The sequence below is a fragment of the Lacerta agilis genome, chromosome 3, assembly GCF_009819535.1.
Source record: "Lacerta agilis isolate rLacAgi1 chromosome 3, rLacAgi1.pri, whole genome shotgun sequence".
Lineage (NCBI taxonomy): Eukaryota > Metazoa > Chordata > Lepidosauria > Squamata > Lacertidae > Lacerta > Lacerta agilis.
In genome coordinates, this window is record NC_046314.1 from 56,480,018 (window position 1) to 56,504,153 (window position 24,136).

Sequence of the window (24,136 nt, forward strand, 5' to 3'; positions counted from 1 at the left end):
TCACAGAAAAGGTTGGTCTTGGGGAAAGATTTTGAGGAAGTAAGAGAGGTGGCATCAAACAGGAATTCCAGGAGGCAGTTTTAAGCATACAGGACAGCAAGGAAGAAACAGTGACAAGGGCTTTGAGGGAGCAGGAGACCTTTGAACATCTGAACTCACCACGAGTAAAAGTAAACAAGACTGAGCCACATGGGTCACTGATCTGACCTGGTGTAGCATATCTCTCCATGCTACTATAAATAGCTTTAAAACGAAGTTCATTAAATTCATCATTAGAAAGACTTAATGAATAGCAATTGTCTATCTTTTCATACAGATCTGGCTGACAGCTATGTATCAAGGTCTAAAATCTGCCACGTTCTTCTGGCCTGGTTCAGATGTCTCCGTTAATGGAAGTTTTCCAGACATCTACAAAGTATACAATGGGTGAGATTCTTTAAGTTGATGAACAGCAAATACAGAAAAACAGAATTTTAATTTTTTTTTGAAAGAGCACATCTTATTTCTTCTACCAGTATCACAACAGGAAGAACACATTCCTCAATCCATCAAATGGCCATTTGTTTTTCTTTCGCTCTAACAAGGCAGGCTCATCCAATCCATCCTTGATTTATGTCCCATCCCATGTCTCTCTTCTGCAGAGATGGCCTTTCACTTGGCCTCTCCTCATCTTTTTCTTTAGAACTGCAACTCGGCCATCTTCACCTCCTCTCTTCATCATCCCCACCAATGAATCCCAGACCAAATGAATTAATACAAAGCAAATACTAAGAAATAAAGCAAGCACTGCAGTGCAGAGACACAAACGTTAAAAAATGGTCTGAGGACAACAGAATCCACCTGTACAAATTTAACAGGTAATACCTGGTCACCGTGTTTTGGAGCTGAAGTCTTTTTTTTTGCTTTGTTATGTTTTATTATTTAGGTCAGTGCCACATGGAGAAAGAGTAATGACTTTTCTTAAATGGCTACAGTTACCAGAAGAGAAAAGGTAAGCATGACATTTCAAACGCTATACTTGTGCTTAGGACTGTTAGAAAACCAGGACAATGTTTAACTTGAATGCTATTTGCCTTGGATCCAGACTGGGCTCTTCCACAAACAGAACGATATTTGACCTTACAGAGACTCCTGCTGGCAGAAGTGGGAAGGAAGAAATTTTTGCTGCTTCCCTTTTTTCCTCCACCATCCTTCTTGCCACCTCCCTCACTGTTTTGGAGGGTTCCCCTGGTCCTCTGGAGTGGATTTCCAAGGCCAAGGGGAAGCACAGCAGAAGGAGAAATGAGGAAATCCACGCCTTCATCTACCAGCAGAAGCATCCTTTGAGCAGAATTCTGCTTGTGGGATCTTGGGGAGACCCGTCACTGCATAATGCTGTGGATTTTAGCAAGACCACCAAGTTATGCCTGCTTCCATCTCCCTGTAAGATATATATTCAGCTGCTAACTCCAGATGTGTAGCTGTGGTAGCAATATACTGTGTGGCGGTAGATTAAAGTGTAACATATTAGTTGTGGCATGAGCTTCCATAGTAAGACAGTACTGATGCAGCATCTGAACATGTGAAAAAATAGGGTCTTGCAGCAAAGTACATTTGTCATAGCATGATCAGCACTTAATCCCCTTTAATTTTCAGTGGCAGATACTTGAGTACACATTTCACTTCCCCACTGAAATCAGCAGGATTCAGGTGTGCTTGACTTTGCATGGATTGTGGTCTTAGGCTGCCGCCATATGCGCATCTGCTTGGGAGTTCAACCCACTCAGTGCTTATGGGGTTGGGCTGCACTGAACCACAGGTTTTGTTGTTTTTGCTTCAGTGAACAACAGACAGTTTCCAGAGCCATAGTTATTTTAAGCTGTTGCAGAAAAAGCAATGAAAGGTCTTGTGCCACCATAAAGCTTTCATGTACACACACACACACACACACACACACACACACACACACTACATTGTTATTATTTATCATCATTTGTGTAGCACTTTCAAGGGTTCCAAAGTATTTCTCATACATTTTGAAGGGTTTCCAAGTACTTTTCATGCATTTTCTAGTTACAGTCTTAAGTGGCAGAGTAATCTAACCCCAATTTGCACTGGGCTGGGGTTGGATTACATGGAGCTGTCCCTCTGCGCAGCCCTGCTGTGTGCCACCTTTGTGCAGGGTTCCCCTTTCTGCCTGCCAAATACAAGAACAGCAGGAAGTGCTTCTAGTGAGTTTCCTGGCAGTGGCAGCCAGCAGAGAACTCTAGGGAGGGGCTGAGTCAGCTGAGGATTTGTTTTAATTCCAAGCCTGTTGCCATCGTGTGATGGCATTGCCCCCGATCCAGGTCTGATCAATGTACCATCTCCCAACTGCTGGAGCAATTTCTCTTCCCTCTTTCCCCTTCCATGCTTAACAGGGATGTCAATGTGGTGGGGCCCTCACTGCTCCATTAAACTTGCCTGACAGTAGCAGGATTAGTAGTGTACTCTCAGTCCTTGTTATTCTTCATATCTATCATCTGAGGAGGCATGACTAAGGATGAGGGAGAATGGCTTGCCTAAGGCTACCTAATGAGTTTATGGCAGAGGTGAGATTCAAACTGGAGATTTCTTGATTCATAGCTCAGTCTGTTCTCTTAGCTGGTGTGGCATGCCTGTTCTCTAATATATGTAAACTAGGATATTCAGCTATTCTGTAAGGTGTCACAAGACCCTTTCTTGTTCTTGGTGCACTCTTATTTCTCATAAATAATATTGATTCTAAATATATCCACGCTTCTCTTTGAATTTATATATAAAATATTAAAATGTTGGTGCTGTTTGATATAGACCACACCTTTACACTCTGTATTTAGAAGAACCAGATTCCTCAGGCCACAGATATGGACCAGTTAGCAGTGAAGTAAGTAACTTCATATTCTTTTACTTTTGGTTTTAACGTTAAGTTCTGTAATTGCTCAGGGATGTGATTTATTTTTTTAAAAAGAATTTGTTGGAAGCTTACATGTACATAAGCAGCATTTTAAAAACAGCACTTCCCAGTTCACACCTAATGCTTAGCTAAACCATGGCATAGTGTGAATTTCCCTGGTGGTGCTGCTGCTGCTGTGCTACCCCAGACTAAGCCTGCAATCTGCACCCCTCTTACCTGGGAGTAAGCCCCATTGAATTCAACAAAACTTACTTCTGAGAAGACATGGTTAGATGGTTAGGATTGTGCTGTAAACCATGGTTTGGCTTAGCATTATGCATTAACTGGGCCATGGTGTATTACATGCAACTGACAACCTCTTAATTTAAGTCGTGAAATATAAAAAATAAGACACATCTTTCTTCTAACTATATTGTGTTGCTTTCCAAAATACCAGTCTAGATTTCCATTTGTCTCTGTTTGTGTGTGTGTTTATACACACACACACACACACACACACACACACACACAGTGGTACCTTGAGTTATAACGCCTCAGGTTACAAACGCTAACCTGGAAGAGTTACCTTGAGTTGATAACTTTGCCCCAGGATGAGAACGGAAATCGTGTGCCAGCGGCGCAGCGGCAGCAACAGGCCCCATTAGTGAAAGCATGCCTCTAGTTAAGAACAGTTTCAGGTTAAGAACGGACCTCCAGAACGAATTAAGTTCATAACTAGAGGTAACACTGTATGTCATATATATTATTTCAAAGTTCAGTTACAGTGCTGTCTTGACAGCCATCCAGCACTAATTAGCTATGCACAAAGTTGAGAGCCATAAATAGTGTGAGCACCTTCCTTGATTACAAAAGACAGCACAGTTCTTGGTGCTGACCTGGGAGCAGGCTGCAGGCCTAGAGAGAATTTTTTCCCCTATGTGAGTTGAAATATTGAAATATTGAAAATATTAATAGCCGTTAACATTTATTTACATGTTAAGTTATCCTTGGTTTTGCCTCTCTTTTTTTGTTTTTTCCCTGCAGGTCATTCTTGCATTACAGAGAGTAGACAGCATTGTTGGGCTACTGATGGATGGACTTAAGCAAATGAACCTCCACAATTGCATTAACATTATTCTGCTTTCTGATCATGGTAAGCTTCTTTAAATTATGCAGGTCTTGTTCGAACACTTCTTTTAAAAACAAACAAACAAACAAACAAACAAACAATAAGGATATTTTTCAATATTCTGGTGTTTTACTGGTTATATTTTGCCTTACTCTAATTTTGTGTTGAGCTACCCAGAGAACTATGGTTACAGTGCAGCCTATAAATTTTATGTGTGAATAAATAAATATTTTCTCTAACTTTATTTGGTTCATACTCTTCATTATTTGTAATATCTCCTATCAGTATCTCAGAAGGGTCCAAAATAAATGGAAGTAAATCCAGTTTAAGTCACAATGATTTAATTCCATGTTTTGGATTGAGGTGGAGGGGGGGGGGGAACCATACCGGTAGGCAAAAATTTACAACATTTATGGTACAATCGAAACAATCTGCTGGGGTGAGGAGATTGGATCCTTAACTTAATGAGGCTTGCTTCTGAGTAGGCATGTGCAGGATCATGCCATTCATTTGTTGTTTGTGTCTTTCTAGTAATTTTGCTTGGTGAGCTTTGTTGTCTCAGTGAGCTATTCTTAAAAAGAGGCTTTCTTTCTTTCTTTCTTTCTTTCTTTCTTTCTTTCTCTCTCTCTTTCTTTCTTTCTTTCTTTGAAGGAATGGAGGCAGCAAGCTGCAGCAAATCAGCATACCTAAATGCATACTTGGATAATGTTCAAGACTTGTTTGTAGTACCTGGACCTGCAGCTCGCTTGAGACCCCAAAAAGTTCCAGATGAGTATTACTCTTGTATGTAACTACTAGACTAATTTATACTGCTTATTTGTCTGTTTTTCAACTTTAAAAGTATAGCGGATTAAATATTGGAACGAGCCTGTACTATAAGAAGTCCATAACAAAATAACCATGTCAAGCTTCTCTCCTGCTTCAGTTCTTGGAATGGTTGACCTTTGTTTGACCAAATAGCATTTTAAAATGGAAGCTGAACAAATAAATGAATTATTGTGTTCATTACCTGCATCTGAAACAACTTATAAACATCTAGAGTGCAATCCTAAACATATATACACAGAAGTAAATCCTATTGAATTCAGTGGGGCTTATTCCCAGGTCAATGAGGTAAAGATTGCAGCAAAAATTATAGAACAATGCATCATTGCATTGGAGCTCTTCTCTATGACAGCTCTTCAGTGATTTAATCACTTGAAAGGCATAACTTAAGTGTTTTGGAACACTTAAGCTGGTTGGATGTGGGGAGATAAAAAAGGTTTTGCAGGCATCTTCTTCATGCAGCTGATAGCCAGGGTTATATACAAATGCAGCTACTGACTCTCTTCAGGCACAATCCCAGTATCCTACTAGTATGTAATACCAGTATGCCACATGTAATTATACTTGGGTAGAGCACGTGACTCTTAATCTCAGGGTCATGGGTTCGAGCCCCACATTGAGCAAAATATTCCTGCATTGCAGGGTGTTGGAGTAGATGGCACTTGTGGCCCTTTCGAAATCTACAACTCCATGATGCATTTTTAGTCGACAGTCTCTTAACTTCCTTTCGCAGCAGTGAATAAATGCAATTGATTTCTTCTGAAGGAAAAAATACAGAGCTGGCACATTTTAAAGCAATGAAATTGTTTCCTACCAAGGGCATGCTATTTCAAAGAACACAAAACTTGAGTAGGTTCCAGAAAGATGACAGTTGCTGCTTGTTTTTATTTATTTAGACACTTCTCTATGTTTAACTAATGTACTGAGCACTCAGAGAAATCTCACATTACTCAAGTATGCTGTGTGTTAAATGAAAGATTGGAGAGCTTTTCAGCCAAGTCAGCCTAATGCCAGCACGAGCTGTCCACATTGGTTTTTGACACCCTTGTGCTATTCTGTATGGTAAAGAGTTGCTTTTGGTGTGGATAAGGCTATGGCAAAAAAGAGAGAGTCATGAATGCTTGCTAAGGAATATGAAGTATTGTGCAATTTTTAAATCACCATGACTTATTTGGACGTCCTTTATTTTCATTTTTCTTTTGACCTTTAGGTAACTAATTATTTCATCTAACTCTTCCAGTTGATTACGAAGGCATTGTAAGAAACCTTACAGTAAGTATAGTCATTAATATCTGCCCAGTTGTAAAATTATAGCTATGTTCTTTATCAGGCTTACCCTTGTGGGTATGACGCCAGATCATATGGAAGTGGCTCCCATGATGGGGTGAGAGAGAGAGAGAGAGAGAGAGAGAGAGAGAGAGATAAGGGGATCTGAAAGTGTTATATAAAAGCATTTGAATAGGTTTACTGTTTGAGTTATTCAAATGTTTCCATTTGGGAACACTTAAAATTTGCAAGCATAATGGGATTAAATATGTGTTTTTCATTTCAACATTTTCAGTGCTTGGTCCCAAATCAACCTTTCAAGGCATACATGAAGCAACTGCTCCCCAAGCGATTTCATTATGCCAAGAATGACCGGATTGAGCCAGTGCATTTTTATATGGACCAGCAATGGCAGCTTGCTCGGTAAGTGGCCACTTTTTTGTTCCTGGCTATGAAAATTTAATTTAATTTTTTTATAGGGCCCGTGAACTCTACTTGTGCATGGAAACATTGTTTCATTCCAGCACCATAACACAAATCGTATGTTTCTGAGTTTTGTTGCTTATTTATATTAATTGGGATCAAATTACATATTTGAAACCTTTCTTGGGTTTCCCCTTCTGCTAGTTTGTTGGATTTTGAGGCTGAGCTTTGCTGGTTAGAAGAATTTTAAGGAGCAGGACAAGGAGTTAGTCCTGGATATGGAAAGCGATAAGAAGCTAATGAAGAGATTTGAGAAGCATCCATGGGTGTAGCTGGGATTTAGGGGGGCGGGGCGGTGGCAAAACCTCAGTTAAATATTTTTCTTTATTTACTTGATGGGGGGGCAGCCTCCCTCCCTTCCACCCTTGGCTATGACAATGGAAACGGCATCACCTAGTCTCAGCAAATGGTGCTCTGAATAGTAGGAAGAGGAACAAACTGTGAAAAAGGAAGGTTTGAGGGATAGTGGTTGTGCTAGTCAAGCTTTTTCTGTAATGCCAGTCGGCAGGTATTGCCAGTTATCTATTCATGTCTGTGTTTTGTAGGATGCCCTCTGAGCTCAAGTATTGCACTGGTGGATTCCATGGGTCAGACAATGCATTTGCAAATATGCAGGTAAATAGGGTCTCTCCCCTCTGTGCGCTTCCAAGGCTTTTGATGATCCTGGGTTAGTCTTTGATGCTGGGATCTGTATCATGCTCCCTCTATGTTCCTCACTCATGCCTAACCGCTGACCCTCCTTGCCATCTAGACTTGTGTCCTGCCTACTTAGGCTTATTCCAGTTACCTGTATTATGGGGCTGGATAATTGCTGGGAGACACCTCTGAGCTAATCTATATATCTTTAAAAGATCCCCCACTGTATTGCTTTCATGGGACTGTTCCAAATTCAGGTTGTGGGTAAAGAATTTTATATGTTGACAGCCAGCATTTTAAATTATCTCACTTTTGATATTTGGATCAAGAACCCGTACAGGTTTACAAAATGCCAGAGATAAGGCATTTATCTTACTTTAAATTGCAGATTCTGTCCTGTTCTGAGTGTGATGGGGTGGGATGAGACTGGGTAACCCAACATTTATTCTTCTGTACATCCTCTGCAGAGTGTGTAGTCGAAATACATGGCACAGGTATCATCCTTGTATCAGCTCTTGTCTGCTAGATTTTTCTGGTGACTGGAGCAGTCTTACAGCTAGGTCTTGGTTTTTATTAAATGTGCAACTTGCATGAGAATTCAAAAGAATGGTCTTTGCGGGGGACAAGTAGTAGCTTAAGATCTTTACTGTAGGGACATCTGTTGTTACTGGGAAGCATGGCACGCTAAGGTTCTTTATAGCAAACAGCAGTGGCTGCACAAATAACAGTTGTTAAAAAAAAAAAATACCACAAGAGATAAGAAACTCATTTGCCTTGAATGTAGCAGTCTGTTATTTGCTTTTGTTTGTCTTGATGGATTCAGCTGTAGTCTGAATAAAGGTAGATTATAACATTTATATCATGACTTCAGTAACATTTGCAAGGAAATACATATTGTATTTGTTCAAAGAAAGTAAAAAAAGAACCTCAACTTGAACATTTGCAACAACGTAAGCCTCCTGACAGATAATGTTAGATCAAACTTGGTTTTTTGTTTTGTTTTTAAAGCTGAGTTTCCTGTATGCCGTTAAAAAGGGCTGTCTCAGTCTTACATGTTTAGATAAATTTAAGGGCTACGTAGACACTGGGGCATAATTAGTCACTGTTTACTTCTGCTGGAGACAGTTCTGAAAAATATATGTGAACCAACTATATATTCCTCACACACACACAGTCTAAAGTAGAGGAGCCTATTGAAAGGTCGTTCTGATTTCCCCTGAAATAACTTTAACAGAGAATCATTTCAAATGAGTTTAGACTGCATTTGTATTTGGAGCAATTTAACAATTGTTAGTTAAAAACTAACAGTGCAACCTTATAGAAGTAATAGAAATAGAATTAAATCATGCCTATTCTCAGATAAATGAGAATAGGACTCCTAAATGGATGTTCCAAATGAGTGTGTGCCACACACACACAGAGAGAGAAAGAGAGAGAGAGAGAGAGAGAGAGAGAGAGAGAGAGAGAGAGAGAGAGAGAAAGGGAGATGTTCATTTCATACATGTAAAACATAATTTCTGTTTTAATCTAGGCTCTGTTTATTGGGTTTGGACCTGGATTCAAGATTCAAACTGAAGTTGATCCCTTCGAAAACATTGAGATCTACAATTTAATGTGTGGTATGGTAAAGTGGCTGCTTCCCCCCCCCCCACCTCACAAAGCTTTGGAAAAAATAGTTTTTGATTGGACTGGAGTTTTACGTGTACATTATGGATACATTTCTTATAGTGGGAAACTGCTGGACTCTGCTGCCTCCTGCCCACATCAATTTCCAATCTAACAACAACAACCCTACTTTTCTTAACCCTCTTCTTGTCCTCTTCCTATTTACTCTCTTTCTATACATGTATCATCCTCTCAGGGTTCCCATATCTTACTATTTCCCCTTTATTGGAGCTCTCTATACCCATTGCAAACTGCCCCACACTTAAGGTTCTGTTTCCCAAAGCCCACTGAAATAAGTGTTTAACTAGATACGAGGTGTGTGTGTGTGTGTGTGTGTGTGTGTGTGTGTGTGTGTGTGGATATTTGAGGGAAGTGCCAAGTTTCATGAGTTTTTGGACATAGACAAGAAGCCAAATAAGCCTTCAGCTTCACCATAAAGACATGTTTTGTTGTCTTACATTTTCAAAACTTCACAAGTGATGAAATGCAGTCTCAACATACAGATTCATGGGAGCTGTATATTAAAGCTCTCTTGCATGGCCCTTGATGACCTGATTATCCAGATTAATAGCTTGTTTCCCCTTAGCATCAGTAGTGCCCTCATTTTCTCAGTGTGCATTTATTGAAATGGTTGTCCCTGTGCACAGACTTCCTAGCATTCTACACATTATTGCATAATTTTCTCTTTGGGGGGAAACTGTTTGTAAATACTATTCACACTCGTGAAATCCCTGTCAGTTTGAGGCTGCATTGGACTGTATTTGTATTAGGGAATGAATTTTAGCCTATCGTATATTAGCAGCAGCATCACAGCCTGCAAAGGGCCCAAGCTTTTGCTTCACCTCTAGAACCTTTGTCAACAGTGAAGCTATCATCCTTTGAAGGAAATGAGAGATAAATTCTCTCTGTAGGCTGAATCAGGGTTGGGGTTGGCCAGTGTGCAAATGTGCCTTATAGAAGGCAGATGATCCCAAGCTGTCTTCTATACATATGACAGACAGTGTTTCTTGGGTGGTGAGCAGACTATAATATATTTAAGTATAGTATAGTATAGTATAGTATAGTATAGTATAGTATAGTATAGTATAGTATAGTATAATATAATATAATATAATATAATATAATATAATAATATATTTAAAGATTTGCTTGTTCCCATATGAGTCTGCCTACTCACTGATATCTTTAGAGGAAGCACAACTTCACATCTCACTAACCTCTGAGGTCCTTCTCAGCGGTAGTACCCAGGCTCTGGAATTCTATCTCCCAGGAGACCCACCTGTGGCATGTGATTACTTTATTTTACTGTCTTATATTTTTATGCTTATGATCTGCTTCCAGTGGGCTTTTCAGTTGACCACCAGCATAGATAGAATTTTAAAATGTCAGAAATTCTACAGACATGGCATTTTCATGATCATAGTTGCAAATGGACTACAGTGCAAAAGTGCACCTTTGAACATCTTTGCCATTGTTTTCTGAACAACTGTAGATCTACTTGGCTTGACACCAGCTCCCAACAATGGAACCCATGGAAGCCTCAACCACCTTTTAAAGAAGGCCAGTTATACGCCGAGACATCCCAAGGAAGAAAGCCTTCCTTCAACATGCCCTTCCACACAACAGAGAACCTCTGCAGATAACCGTGGCTGCCCATGTGATTCTTCAGTAAGTATTCATGACAACAAAAATATATATGCAGCAATTGAAAGCACTCCTGTCTAAAACCATGGAGTTCTGCATAAGCTGTGTCAACATCACTTGGCATTCAGTGATGTCAATGAGGGATTTCTATGGTTTGTAATAAGTACCGTATTTTTCGCTCCATAAGAAACACTTTTTTCCTCCTAAAAAGTAAGGGGAAATGCCTGTGCGTCTTATGGAGCAAAGGCACTGGACGGCAGCGGGATCCCTCGGCTACCACTGCAGTCGTGAGCGGGGGGGGGGGGGTGTGCCTCTGCCGCCAGAGCCATGGCTCCTGTCTGTCGCTTGCTGTAAAGCAAGCAAACCGAGAGCCACTTACACGGCTTCTGTCCTGCTTTGCGCGGCTCTCGCTTTTCTTGCTTTACAGTGAGCCAGGAGGATGGGCAGACGGGAGCCATGGCTGTAAATATTTTTTTCCTTGTTTTCCTCCTCTAAAAACTAGGTGTGTCTTATGGCCAGGGCTTTATAACAATGTGATACCAGGGAGGGTTATCAACCAATACAATCATAACTCAAAAATAAAAGGAGCAGATAAAACCACAGCAAGGGCAGCAATAACAAGAATAATCAATATCTGGCCAGGTGGTCACCCCTGTAAAGGCTGGATGGAATAGGTGGTTTTCAGTTGACATTGGAAGCTTATCACTCTTGGTGCCAGTCATAGTTCAAGGGAAAGGACATACCATGATGGCAGTGAGAGTGAGAGGTCTGTCCCTCAGTGCTGCATAACAGATGTCACTGGGATGAGGAGCAGCTAGGAGAACCTCAGCTGTTGATCTTAGCATGTTGTTTTAGAACTTTGTAAGTCATTACTAGTGCCTTGAATTTTGCTTGATAGCAAGCAAATTGGGAACCATTGCAACTCTCACAAGATCAGTGCAATAGGATTCCAAGGACCTGAACCAGTCAGCTGACTGGCTGCTGCATTTTGCACTAGCTGTAGCTTTTGAACCATCTTCAAACAAGCTTATTACCGTAATCCAATCCCAAGGTTGTCAATGCATGAGTCATAGCGGCTAGACTGTCCCTTTTCAGGAATGGCCATAGCTGGCAAACCAGACAAAGCTGGAAAAACAGCTCTTTCTACTGAGATCACACCTAACAACAATGCTGGAACAAGGAGAATTCTCAGACTATGAGCCTCCTCCTTCAAGGAGAAATCTCTCCATCCAGCCCAGCCCCCAGATGATGATGTGAATTCAATTGTTCCTGTCTTGGTCATCAGATTGGTCATTTGATGAGTGGGTTAGACTATACCTAACCCTGCTCCACAGCTGATCTGTGCAGATTAGCTGAGTGGGAAGGAGGGAGGGGTATGTGTCTCTCTCTCTCTGTGTGTATGTCTGTGATAACGTTGGGTGGTCACACCCATTGCTGGCATTTGACCCTTGCAGGGTAGGCCAATGGTAAATTTAGCCCTCAGCCATTGACTGTTTTAGCTGGGCCTGATAGGAGCTGGAGTTCAACAGCAGCTGGAGGGCCCATAGGTTCTCCGTCTCTGAAGTGGCAGAAAGCTTTGTCACTATAACCCCTCATGGGACTCCTGTGATTGAGAGGAACAAAGATGGAACATAAACAAACAGGACATTTTTTGTGAAATGTTTTGCTTGGTACACATAATGATGACCTCACCTTTTGCTTTCTCTTGCCACAGATCCGACAACAGATAAATTTCACTACTTCAGAAAGTAAGCACTGTAACTACTTAGAGAAAAGTATAAATTAAGCAGAAAATATTTCCAGGAGAAGCAAGCTGAATTGTGTTTTTCTTCTTACTACTCTAGTAAAGAAGATTGAAAAATACAGTTTGCCATTTGGGAGGCCCAGAGTGCTCCAAAAGAAGCAGGTCTATTGTCTTCTTCACAGCTACCATTATGTAAATGGATTTAGCCACAAGATCAAGATGCCTTTGTGGAGTGCCTATATGGTTAACAAGCATGTAAGTATGATAGTAATTAAGGACACAGTTTATATTTAAAAGGGGGGAAATAAGTTATCAGGAGGGGCAAGAGTAGTGAGCCTAAACCAGGCATGTCCAAAGTTCAGCCCAGGGGCCAAATCAATGTGTTGCAGTCCCCGAGTGCCTGCCTGCTGCTCTGCTTGAAGGAAGGTTAGAGGCAGGCGGGCTGGGCTGCAATTGGTGCATCTCTGGTGGCGGTGCTGCGTGATTGGTTGTGGGTTTCGCTCACCAGAACCTCTGGCTGCTGCTGCTGGCTGGGGGGGGGGAGTGGCTTGGCCAAAAGACGCAGGAGATGCCGGAGGAGAGGCGGGCCGAGAGAGAGAAAGAGTTCCGCGGGGAGCCGTAGGAAGAGGGCTGGAGCAGCCTCCGCCCAGAAGCACCTCTCTCGCTCTCTCCCTCTAAGATATTGAATTGATTAGAATTCCAAGTTGAAGAATTTGAAGTCCATACATCCAAGATCTACCACAGCAGCCTCAAGTCCTCCACTGTCACAGTCTTCTTTTGGACAAAGGCCAGGTGGACCACAACACATCCATGTGCTTCTCACATTTGCATGTCACATGTTGCCTCACCCTAGCTACGACCAGCTTGGTCTGAAAAATGTCTGATGCTCCAAAATGAAATTTCTACCAAATAGGTCCACATAGACCTATTCCTGGTGGCGTGACAAAATTGGAAGAGGTTTGGAATTATAAAATTCTACTATTGGAGAGGTCTTCACAAGTCATATGTTCACCCAACCAAACTGAGTCTGGAATAATTATTGGGCCCAAAAAAGCTTCACAGGCTAAACCGTTTCATAGACGACAGTCAGAGTAAGGGAGACAATTGTGAATCTGTATCTGGCAATTTATGTAATGTGCGGTATGCATACTCAGCAACTAATGCTCCGTTTTGTTAAATAGGACAATTGGACTGCATCTTCAGAAGCCACCCCAAGCTGTTTCAATGTCGACAATCGCATTCCTTCGAACCGCAGCCAGATGTGTTCATTCTACAAAAGTCACCCCCAGCTAAACTATGGATTTCTTTTCCCACCAAGTAATTCCGTTTTCTTTCTCATTTCTGAGAAGAGAAATTTATTAGCATGCAAAGCAAGAGTTGCAGTTTCTGCTTTTATGTATAAGATTTAAGGCACCGACTGATTTATGTGCATTGAACTGACACGCAACCGTGCATGCGCACATCACTGCGACCCAGAAGTGGGCAGAAAAGGGAGGGGAATGGGGCATAACCCCTTTTTGAGACATTTCATTCAAATTTTGTAATAGTTGTTTATACATTTTTATTTTTCAGATCTGATAAAGGATGAAAGATACAGTAAAAACGAAGCACTTTTATCAAGCAATATTGTACCAATGTACCATGCTTTCCATGGTAAGGGTTAATTGTGTCTTCTTTCTCTTTGTTTTTAAAACCACCACCTGCCACCCAAACCCCCAAAACTCACTAATAAGTAAAGATGTTTGGAGGCAATTGTTGAAGAATGGTATGATGAGGCAGCAGGGCTGGCTAGCAGAGGCAGGCGAGGGGCCTGCAGGGCAGCTGCTTGCCCCTCCCTGTGCCACTGCCCAAGGCAATTGCCCCAGTTTGCCTAAAATATACAAATCAAGGGAAATTCCCCAGGCCACAGAGGTTATGTGTTAGGAGGCCTCCAACATCCCAAAGATAAAACATAATCGAAAATTCTTTCTAGTAGCACCTTAGAGACCAACACGAAAGCTCATACCAGGAACAAACTCAGTTGGTCTCTAAGGTGCTACTAGAAAGAATTTTCGATTTTGTTTTGACTATGGCAGACCAACACGGCTACCCACCTGTAATCCCAAAGATGTCATATTTGCCAGTCACCAGGGGATTCATGCCGCACAAAACTAGTTTGGCAAATAAGAAAAATGAAGGCAGCCTATGATCTTAGAAAGGGAAATGCCAAAAGATGCCCTCTTATCCTGCATGTGTGATTGACAGGAAAGGTGCTTGTATTTCCTTGTTCAACTGCTCCCATTACGTTTTCAGCAATATGGAACTACTTTAATGCAGTCCTACTGCCAGCCTATGCTGCAGCCAGAAATGGTGTCCATGTCGTTGCTGGCCCTGTGTTCGATTACGACTACAATGGCTTGTATGATACACCCGAGGAAGTGAAAAGGTAAACATGTGTCAGTTGTAGCTATTTTTAAAACCGTATTACAATTTTAGGGCACTAGCTACCATAGAAAAGTTCTTACTATAGTTAATTTCTGGGATGAAACATCAGATAAAATGTGTTTTGTTATCTATCTATCTATCTGTCTGTCTGTCTGTCTGTCTGTCTGTCTATCTATCTATCTATCTATCTATCTATCTATCTATCTCTATCTCCCATTTTTGTATTCTCAGCAATACTGATGGGCCAATAAGTCTGTCTCACTTTCACATGAGTTCACCTATGAGTTCACTTAGAAGTCCAGTGTGCTCCATTTCTGCAGTCACCTGTGATTTAATTTCTTTGGAAAGTTAGCCAACAATCTTTATATAAAACACATTTCTTTCAATATATATATTTCTATTCCCTCCCAAATATGTATTTAAACATAGTCTGATATGGTTTCTGAGTCAAGAATTGCATGAAGTATGAATGTTCATGGATAAAGTAAGTTCTGATCCTCACATTAGTTTGGGAGTTGTGGATTGGTTCAGTTCATATGTCAGTGTATGTTAATAAGGAATTCCTTTCACTCTTCCCCTCCCCCTTTTTATAACTGATGAACTACTTGAAAGCCTATTCTGATGTTAAGCAGAATGTGCATTTATAAATAATAATTTATATTACATTATATTAATAATAATGCAAAAGCACATGCCCACTTTAATGTAGTGGGCAAAGTTAGCCTAAAGGTAAAGGTAAAGGTACCCCTGACCGTTAGGTCCAGTCGCGGACGACTCTGGGGTTGCGTGCTCATCTCGCTCTATAGGCCGAGGGAGCCGGTGTTTGTCCGCAGACAGCTTCCGGGTCATGTGGCCAGCATGACTAAGCCACTTCTGGCGAACCAGAGCAGCGCACAGAAACACCATTTACCTTCCTGCCGGAGCGGTACCTATTTATCTACTTGCACTTTGATGTGCTTTCGAACTGCTAGGCAGGCAGGAGCTAGGACCGAACAATGGGAGCTCACCCCGTCGCGGGGATTCGAACCGCCAACCTTCTTATCGGCAAGCCCTAGACTCTGTGGTTTAGACCACAGTGCCACCCGTGTTAGCTCCCTCCTAAGCTTGAACACTCCCCCTCCTCTGTCTCCACAGTTGTTGTTTTTTTTGAAGATTTCATTTCCACTTTCCCTTAACTGTGTTTTGTTTTATTTTGTATGAATCAGGGAACATGATTTAATGCTGACTGAAGTTTGTTTCAAAGTAAGACTAACCATAGGATCCCTGGTTCTGACTAAATAGCAACCAGAGTTAAGGGGAAATGGAAGCAGCTACTTCTGGACTGCAGCTCAGCTTTGTGGGAGAGGAACAGAGAAGGAGAGGAGCCCAATCATTCATGTAGTGCTGAACCAAGATATAGCACTCAGTCCAAATACAGCCTATGCGTCTGCTACACAGATACCTAGTATCATTTCAACAAATTCGATTCCTTCCTTCATCTGAGTTGCTATTGTAATTTTTCTTTCTTTCAAAGCTTTCCTTAGGAAAACCATTCTAGCTTTCCAGTTAGCTAGACTCATGGTTCCAAAGAGTTCTTTTGAATTATCACGAACTCTGCTCGAAATAACTCATTAACAGCAACTTTAACTGGAAAGCTTCAGTAGGTTTTCTTTAAAATGAGGAAGTAAAGCTTTTAAAAAATGGAAACCTAGTTCCAGAGAAACACATTTCATGCCTCTGACATCAAGGGACGTGATCCGTCAGCAAATTCTCCTATATGATTCATTTCAAAAATGTCTTCTCACAGCAGAACTTTCTGGTGGGTTGCATTCAGCAGGATCAAGCCATTTTAATGCTATTTTAATGTTTTGCTGATTCCCCCTGTCCATTCTATTGTGGTGTGACAAAACTTTAAAAGCTTACAAGGACAAAGTCTAAAATACCGATTTTTAAATTATTATTCCAGGCTCACAAGTAATCCAGAAGTCCTCATTCCAACTCACTACTTCATTATCTTGACAAGTTGTAAAAATGTTTCCCAGACTCCTTGGCAATGCGAAGGGTCTCTTGACGTTGCATCTTATGTTATACCTCACAAAGAAGACAACAGTGAAAGCTGCACAGTGAGTAATCCCAATTCCCCCTCCCCCTAAATAAGACAGGCACACTCTGTAGCAATATTTTACACGATCTTTTCTCTCTGCTCCAACAGACTGGCAAGCCTGAGTCCTCGTGGGTAGAAGAGAGAATTAAGTTCCATGCAACCCGAGTCAGAGATGTGGAACTTCTTACGGGACTAAGCTTCTACCACGACAGTAAACAGCCTGTACCCGACATATTACAGTTAAAAACTTATTTGCCAAGCTTGGACAAGGCCTAATGTGAGTTTCTATACAGAAAGAGAGAGAGAGAGAGAGAGAGAGAGAGAGAGAGAAACTATATTGCACAAAGTAAATGCTTTAATCATGCTGGAAGATGGGTGGTTTTTATTGAAGATGCTTGAGCAAAATGGGAGCTGGAAGGACTCTCTGCCACATTTGTATCTCAGGGACATTTTATGGACCAACTATAGCAAAAAGAGAACAGCTTCTCCCAGCCTGTTATCCACATGAATGAAGCGTATATTATTAAGGTCATTCTGCCAGCCATACGTAAATGGACGCAACGTCAACATCTCTTTTCAACTCCATTTAAGTGTACTGGAATTACTTTATTTTTGTTTATAGTGGATTATTTGTGTTAATAGTGGATTAACTAAAAGTGAAGCAACTGGCATGTATATTTTTTAAAAAAGAAGAAATAATATAAATACTAAATAAAAATACAGCCATGTTCCGGAGTTGTTTTGCAGAATGTACTGTATGTCAAATACTTATAGAAAGAAGGAGGCTTCTGATAGCTTTGTAATAGGCCTGTAATATTTGCTGAAAAGAAAAGAAAAAAATCACTAACATATCTGTACTGCCCACTCCCTTTTCTGGAAATTGAATAAATACTGATTTTAAGATACTACTCCTTTTGAGCAACACATATTTGCTGGTTAGACTCCGGTACTGCTTTTTAAAAAAATAGGGAGAGATTATCATTTGTCATAAAGATTCCCTTTTCCCTTTGAAATACAGCAGAATCATTTTAACTCAAAACAGAAGAAAAGTAAACCCATATATACCATTCAGTGTTAAATGCTGTTTTACACCTAGATGATTATTTCAATTCCATTTGCCAAAAACCCTGATGCTGACTGATCCCAACAACTCCAACATAGAATCCACTCTGGGTATGGGATAGGCACCAGGCAAGGATCTTCATAATGATGCTGAAGTATGTACAAAATCTAATAGGCCCACCTTCTTTGGAATGAAAACCACTCGAGAGGACCATGTACTTAATTGCACCTAACTCTAACATCTCCTTTATTTACTTCCATATCTCCTCCAGCACTTTTCCATTCACTTGATAAATATTTCAGCATATTCGCTCAGGACTGTGCTGGCCCCAGGGGTATGTCCGTAAAACGAGGTCCAAGTCCAGTCCTGGGTCAAGGGGTCCAAAGGAAGTCAGTCCGGCAGGGAGCAAGGCAGGGAGCAGGTCAAAGTCCAAGGCACGAGGTTGCAGGTTGAGCACACGCTTGCAACAAAGTTGCTCACGCAACTTGGGCTGGGTCTGGCTGGCTTTTATCTGGCCCTATGCTTAGGGCGGTCCCGATCCTCCGGAGACTCGCCTCTCCTCCGGGCCTGGAGGCGAGCACTCCTCCTGCAGACACTTAACTCCCTTCGCCTCTCTGCCCTGAGCCTCTGTAGCTCAGGAGAGGATGGTGGGTTACTGGACCCAGGGGATGCCTCAGCTTCCTCTGAAGAGGCTGGGAGTGGAGCACCTGCAGGCAATGGGTCCTCCCTCCCATCAGGAGCCAGAGCAGACTCTGCTGATGCCTGCACCTGGGGATCCAGCACAGGTGGGGATCCTTCAGGCTCAAGCCCTGGCCCTGGCCCCGGCTCAGCTGGTTCTGGAGGCGGGGAATCCCGTGCAGGCTGGGATCCCTCAGGTTCAGCATCAGAGTCTGACTCCCAGGCCATCACACCATCCCCCCTCCCAGGCCTCCCCCTCAACCGAGGGGCCGGACCAGGCTTGCTGGGGTAAGCTGCATGGAAATCACGGAGGCAGGCAGGCGCGTGGACGTTTTCCGCTGGTTCCCATGAACGATCCTCAGGCCCATACCCTTTCCAGTCGATGAGGTATTGGAGCTTCCCCCTGCGGTGTCGTGAGTCGAGAATGCGCTCCACCTCGTACTCAGGCTCCCCCTCAACCAAAACTGGCTGCGGTCGTGGGTTGTCTGGGTGGAACTCGTCGGGCGGGGCGACTGGACTAAGTAGGGACCGGTGGAATACCGGGTGAACCTTGAGCGATGGAGGTAACTGGAGGCGAAACGCCACCGGCGACACCTGCGCAGTGATGGTGAATGGGCCGGCAAACCGTGCATCCAGCTTTCGTGAGGGCCGAGAAGGATGCAGGTGACGGGTAGAGAGCCACACCCGATCACCAACATGGAGTTCTGGCCCCTCCTGACGATGTCGGTCAGCCTGGGCCTTGTATGCGTCCTTGGCCTGGTGCAGTTGCTCCATCAATAATTGTTGCTGGGACTGAAGCTCCTGAAGCCAGTCTGTCACTGCGGGGACCGCGGAAGCTGGCAGCACGTCTGGGAACAAACGAGGATGGTAGCCGTAGGAGGCCTGGAACGGGGTTTGCTGGGTGGAGGCGTTCACTGCATTGTTGTAGGCGAACTCCGCCAATGGCAAGTGATCGACCCAGTCATCCTGCTGAAAGCTGCAGTAACACCGGAGATACTGCTCCAGCACTGCATTTGCCCGTTCCGTCTGGCCATCGGTCTGCGGGTGGTGGGCCGAAGATAGACAGACCTCCGTCCCAAGGGTCTGGTGCAGGGCTCGCCAGAAGTGGGATGTGAACTGGACGCCGCGGTCAGAAACCACACGCTCGGGCAGGCCATGCAGGCGGAAGATGTGCTGCAAGTACAGTTGAGCCGTTTCCTTAGCTGTGGGTATGGACGGGCAGGGGGCACAGTGCACCATCTTAGTGAAATGGTCCGTGAAAACCAGGAGGCAGGTACAGTGACGAGATGGGGGCAAGTCCACCACAAAGTCCAGCGAGACCGTGTGCCAGGGACGCGGTGGGACTGGTAATGGCTGGAGCAGACCGGGGGGTCGCCCGGTAGGACCCTTGGCCCGCCGGCAGACATCGCAACCAGCAACATAGCGTGCCACATCAGCCTTCAGGCGGGGCCACCAGAACTCCCGGCTTACCAGATGGGTGGTCCGGTACCGCCCAAAGTGCCCTGCTGCTGGGGCATCGTGGGACATCTGGAGAACCTCAGCCCGCAATGGTCCTGGTGGGATGTATAGACGACCCTGGTGCAGCAGTAGGCCCTGGTGCAGGGCCAGCCCCGGATATCGAGGGCATGACCCGTCAGACAGTTCCCGGAGCCGTTCCTGTGCCCAAGCGTCGACCCGTTGCTGTTCTCGCACCCGAGCCTGCAGCGGCTTGGCCTCCTGAGTGGCCAGGAATGCGGCTGGTGGTAAGATAGTCGCCGGCACTGCCTGCTGTACAGTGTCTGCGACGTCCTCAGGTTTCCGGGACAGGGCATCCGCTTTCCGGTTTTGGGAGCTAGGGATGTAGCGGATCCGGAACTGGAACCGGGAGAAAAACAGCGCCCACCGGATCTGCCTTTGGTTCAACTTGCGGGTGGTCTGGAGGTACTCCAGATTCCGGTGGTCCGTTCTCACTTCCACCGGGTGTCGTGCCCCCTCAAGATGATGGCGCCAGACCTCAAAGGCCACCTTGATGGCCAGTAGTTCCCGCTCCCACACGGTATAGTTACGCTCCGCCGGAAGGAGCTGCCGGGAGTAGTAAGCGCAGGGTAACAGTGGCGCATCGGGTCCGTGTTGCTGAGACAGGATGGCACCGAGAGCCGTACTGGAGGCATCAGTCTCCACCACGAAGGGACGAGAGGGATCAGGATGCTGTAAAATCGGCGCCCTCTGGAAACAGGCTTTCAACCCCTGAAATGCCACTTCAGCCTCCTCATCCCAGGAGAAGGGCGTCTTGGGGCGCAGCAGTCGGGTTAATGGGGTGGTGCGATGAGCATAATCTGCAATGAAGGTCCGGTAATAGTTGGCGAACCCTAGGAACCGCTGTAAGTCCTTGCGGTTCCGGGGCGCTGCCCACTCTCGAACCGCAGCCACCTTCCCGGGGTCCATCTGCACCCCGTCAGGGGAGAGTCGGTGTCCAAGGAAGTCTACTGACCGCTGGTGGAACTCGCACTTGCTGAGCTTGGCGTACAGGCGGTGCTCCCGCAAGCGCTGCAACACGGACCGAACATGACTCTCGTGACGGGCTGGGTCACGGGAATAAATCAGAATATCATCTAGGTACACCACCACGTATTTGTCTAGCAAGTCCTGGAACACGTGGTTGATGTACCGTTGAAACACGGCGGGCGCGTTGCATAATCCGAACGGCATAACCAGGTATTCAAACTGCCCATACCGGGTCCCGAATGCAGTCTTCCACTCGTCCCCGGCACGGATCCGAATCAAGTTGTAGGCCCCTCGGAGGTCCAGTTTGGTGAACATCTGCGCCCCCTGCACCCGCTCCAGCAATTCTGCAATAAGGGGCAAGGGGTACCGGTCTGGGATGGTGATCTTATTCAGGGCCCGGTAGTCATGGCAGAGGCGAAGCTCCCCACACTTCTTCTTAACGAAGAGTACAGGAGCGGCAGTGGGTGAGGTAGAGGGTCTAATGAACCCGCGTTCCAGGTTCTTGCGAAGGAAGTCCTGCAAGGCTTCACGCTCTGGCTCCGAAAGAGAATATAAGCGGCTCACAGGCAGGGGCGCCCCAGGCTGTAGGTCTATGCCGCAGTCGAAGGACCGATGAGGCGGCAGTTTGTCTGCCCCCTGTTCCTCGAACACGTCTAAATAGTCCTGGTACACGGCAGGGAGCGTTGACACAGCCTGACCCATGGGGGCAGCTGCTACTAACTCGGACTGAGCATGGGAACCCGGGTCTGGGAAACGTACAGTCCGATTGACCCAGTCGATCTGAACATTGTGCGACTCCAGCCAGTCCATCCCAAGCACCAGGGGAAACCGGGGCATGGTGGCAATGTCCAGGGTTCGCACCTCCCGGTGCTGCTGGTAGCACAGGACCAAGGGCTGGGTCTCCCGAGTAACAGCGCCCGAGCGTAGGAGCCGTCCGTCAATTGCCTCCACCTGTACTGGTTCCGGCTTGTTCTGAAGCGGCACCTGATGCTGAGTGGCGAAGGCAGAGTCCATATAGGAGCGGGTTGCCCCCGAATCCACCAGAGCGTGGGTGAGAATCCAGGGCCCACCGGGGGGGTATAGACGCACCGGTATCATGAGGTGTTGCAATTCCACTGGTGAGGGCCCATCATGCGATGCTTGGGACCCCAGGTAGCCTGGGCCATCGGCTACTGGGGTTGGCCGTTTTCCCTGCGGCTGGTGTTTCTCAGGGCAGGTTCGGGCGTAGTGTCCACTCCCACCGCAGTAGAGACACAGGTTCCCCTCCCGACGCCGAGTCTTTTCCGAGGGGGAGAGGCGAGGCCGCGCTGCCCCGAGCTGCATCGGCTCCTCCAATGACTCAGCTTTGGCCACGGAACTGCAGGGAAGCACCGGCGCCGGGAGCCCGGAGTGCCGGCGGCCCCGGGCCTGGCGACGGTCCTCCAACCGATCGTCTATCTGCAGACTCCGTTGGATGAGGGCATCCAGTGTGGCAGGGCGATCCAACGTGGCCAGCTGATCCAGTATCTCGTCTGAAAGTCCCTCGAGATACTGGTCCCGCAGGGCAGAGTCGTTCCAGGTCAAGTCCTGCGCCAGCAGCCGAAATTCCGTGGCGTAGGTGGCCACTGTGGACTTGCCCTGTTTCAACCGCCGAATTGCCCGATTGGCTTGACTCCCCTTCTGAGGGTTGGCGAACGTGGTTTCCAGATGATTGCAAAACCCCGTATAGTCTGTCAGCAAGGGGGAGTCTTGCCGGAGCAGCGGCAACGCCCACTTGGCCGCCTGGTCCTTCAGCAAGCTGATCAGGAAGTGCACCTTGGTGCGGTCGTCAGGGAAATCCCGAGCTCGCCCCTGAATATACAGCTTGGCCTGGGCGAGAAACATGGGAAAGCTGGCTGGGGACCCATCAAATTTCTCTGGCAGGGCCACTGGGTACTTGCCAGGAGCTGGGGCGGCAGCCCCAGGAGCCGGTAAGGCATCCAAACGCTGCTGAAGCGCCGTAACCACATTGCTTAGCTGCTGCACGGTGTGGGTCAAGGCCTGGTTCTCCTGCGCCAATGCCACCAGCGCAGCCGCCTGGTCAGCCATGGCTACTAGTTCCTCCCGAACGCACCCCAGCAAAGGGGGAGTGCGGGTGTGGCGTGAGCAAACTGTGCTGGCCCCAGGGGTATGTCCGTAAAACGAGGTCCAAGTCCAGTCCTGGGTCAAGGGGTCCAAAGGAAGTCAGTCCGGCAGGGAGCAAGGCAGGGAGCAGGTCAAAGTCCAAGGCACGAGGTTGCAGGTTGAGCACACGCTTGCAACAAAGTTGCTCACGCAACTTGGGCTGGGTCTATCTGGCCCTATGCTTAGGGCGGTCCCGATCCTCCGGAGACTCGCCTCTCCTCCGGGCCTGGAGGCGAGCACTCCTCCTGCAGACACTTAACTCCCTTCGCCTCTCTGCCCTGAGCCTCTGTAGCTCAGGAGAGGATGGTGGGTTACTGGACCCAGGGGATGCCTCAGCTTCCTCTGAAGAGGCTGGGAGTGGAGCACCTGCAGGCAATGGGTCCTCCCTCCCATCAGGAGCCAGAGCAGACTCTGCTGATGCCTGCACCTGGGGATCCAGCACAGGTGGGGATCCTTCAGGCTCAAGCCCTGGCCCTGGCCCCGGCTCAGCTGGTTCTGGAGGCGGGGAATCCCGTGCAGGCTGGGATCCCTCAGGTTCAGCATCAGAGTCTGACTCCCAGGCCATCACAAGGACTTTCAAAATTCCCTTTTAACTTGTTCAGGAATTCACTGTTACAAGAGAATGCCGGACTGGATGGGCCTGACCCAGCTTCCTATGTACTTAAGTTGCCTTCTGTAAAGGTGATCCCAGTCACACTCAGCAGTGCTAAGTGTTATCCACCACACAGTAATATGCACGCCTGGTGAAACAGTGCCACCAGGTGTTCTGGACATGACATTTCATGGGAGTTTGAACACAACAAAACACAAACAAGTTCTGAAGCATTATTTTTTCCAAGACTTTATAGAATAAAATGTGGACTTCGTTTTTTGATGGCGACTGTTTGCCACTTTAAAATATTTATTTTGCTAATCAAAGTGACATACCATCCCAAAATGAAGCCCACATTTTATTCTATAAAGTGTCTTTAAAAAGA

General features: G+C 45.5%; 1 protein-coding gene across 1 annotated transcript in view; it reads left to right on the forward strand.

The window, feature by feature from the left end:
- The window catches only part of ENPP1 (ectonucleotide pyrophosphatase/phosphodiesterase 1), a 46,095-nt gene extending 28,401 nt beyond the window's left edge, over window positions 1-17,694 (forward strand). Inside the window, exons 9-25 of the mRNA XM_033143791.1 lie at window positions 317-426; window positions 926-991; window positions 2,812-2,884; window positions 3,938-4,046; window positions 4,674-4,805; window positions 6,088-6,119; window positions 6,409-6,536; window positions 7,142-7,211; window positions 8,764-8,851; window positions 10,390-10,565; window positions 12,256-12,289; window positions 12,386-12,540; window positions 13,467-13,602; window positions 13,858-13,938; window positions 14,578-14,710; window positions 16,655-16,811; window positions 16,901-17,694. Coding sequence (XP_032999682.1) covers window positions 317-426; window positions 926-991; window positions 2,812-2,884; window positions 3,938-4,046; window positions 4,674-4,805; window positions 6,088-6,119; window positions 6,409-6,536; window positions 7,142-7,211; window positions 8,764-8,851; window positions 10,390-10,565; window positions 12,256-12,289; window positions 12,386-12,540; window positions 13,467-13,602; window positions 13,858-13,938; window positions 14,578-14,710; window positions 16,655-16,811; window positions 16,901-17,068 — 1,848 coding nt within the window. The 3' untranslated portion in view covers window positions 17,069-17,694. The remainder of the gene's footprint in view (window positions 1-316; window positions 427-925; window positions 992-2,811; window positions 2,885-3,937; window positions 4,047-4,673; window positions 4,806-6,087; window positions 6,120-6,408; window positions 6,537-7,141; window positions 7,212-8,763; window positions 8,852-10,389; window positions 10,566-12,255; window positions 12,290-12,385; window positions 12,541-13,466; window positions 13,603-13,857; window positions 13,939-14,577; window positions 14,711-16,654; window positions 16,812-16,900) is intronic.
- The last annotated feature ends 6,442 nt before the right edge of the window (window positions 17,695-24,136 follow it).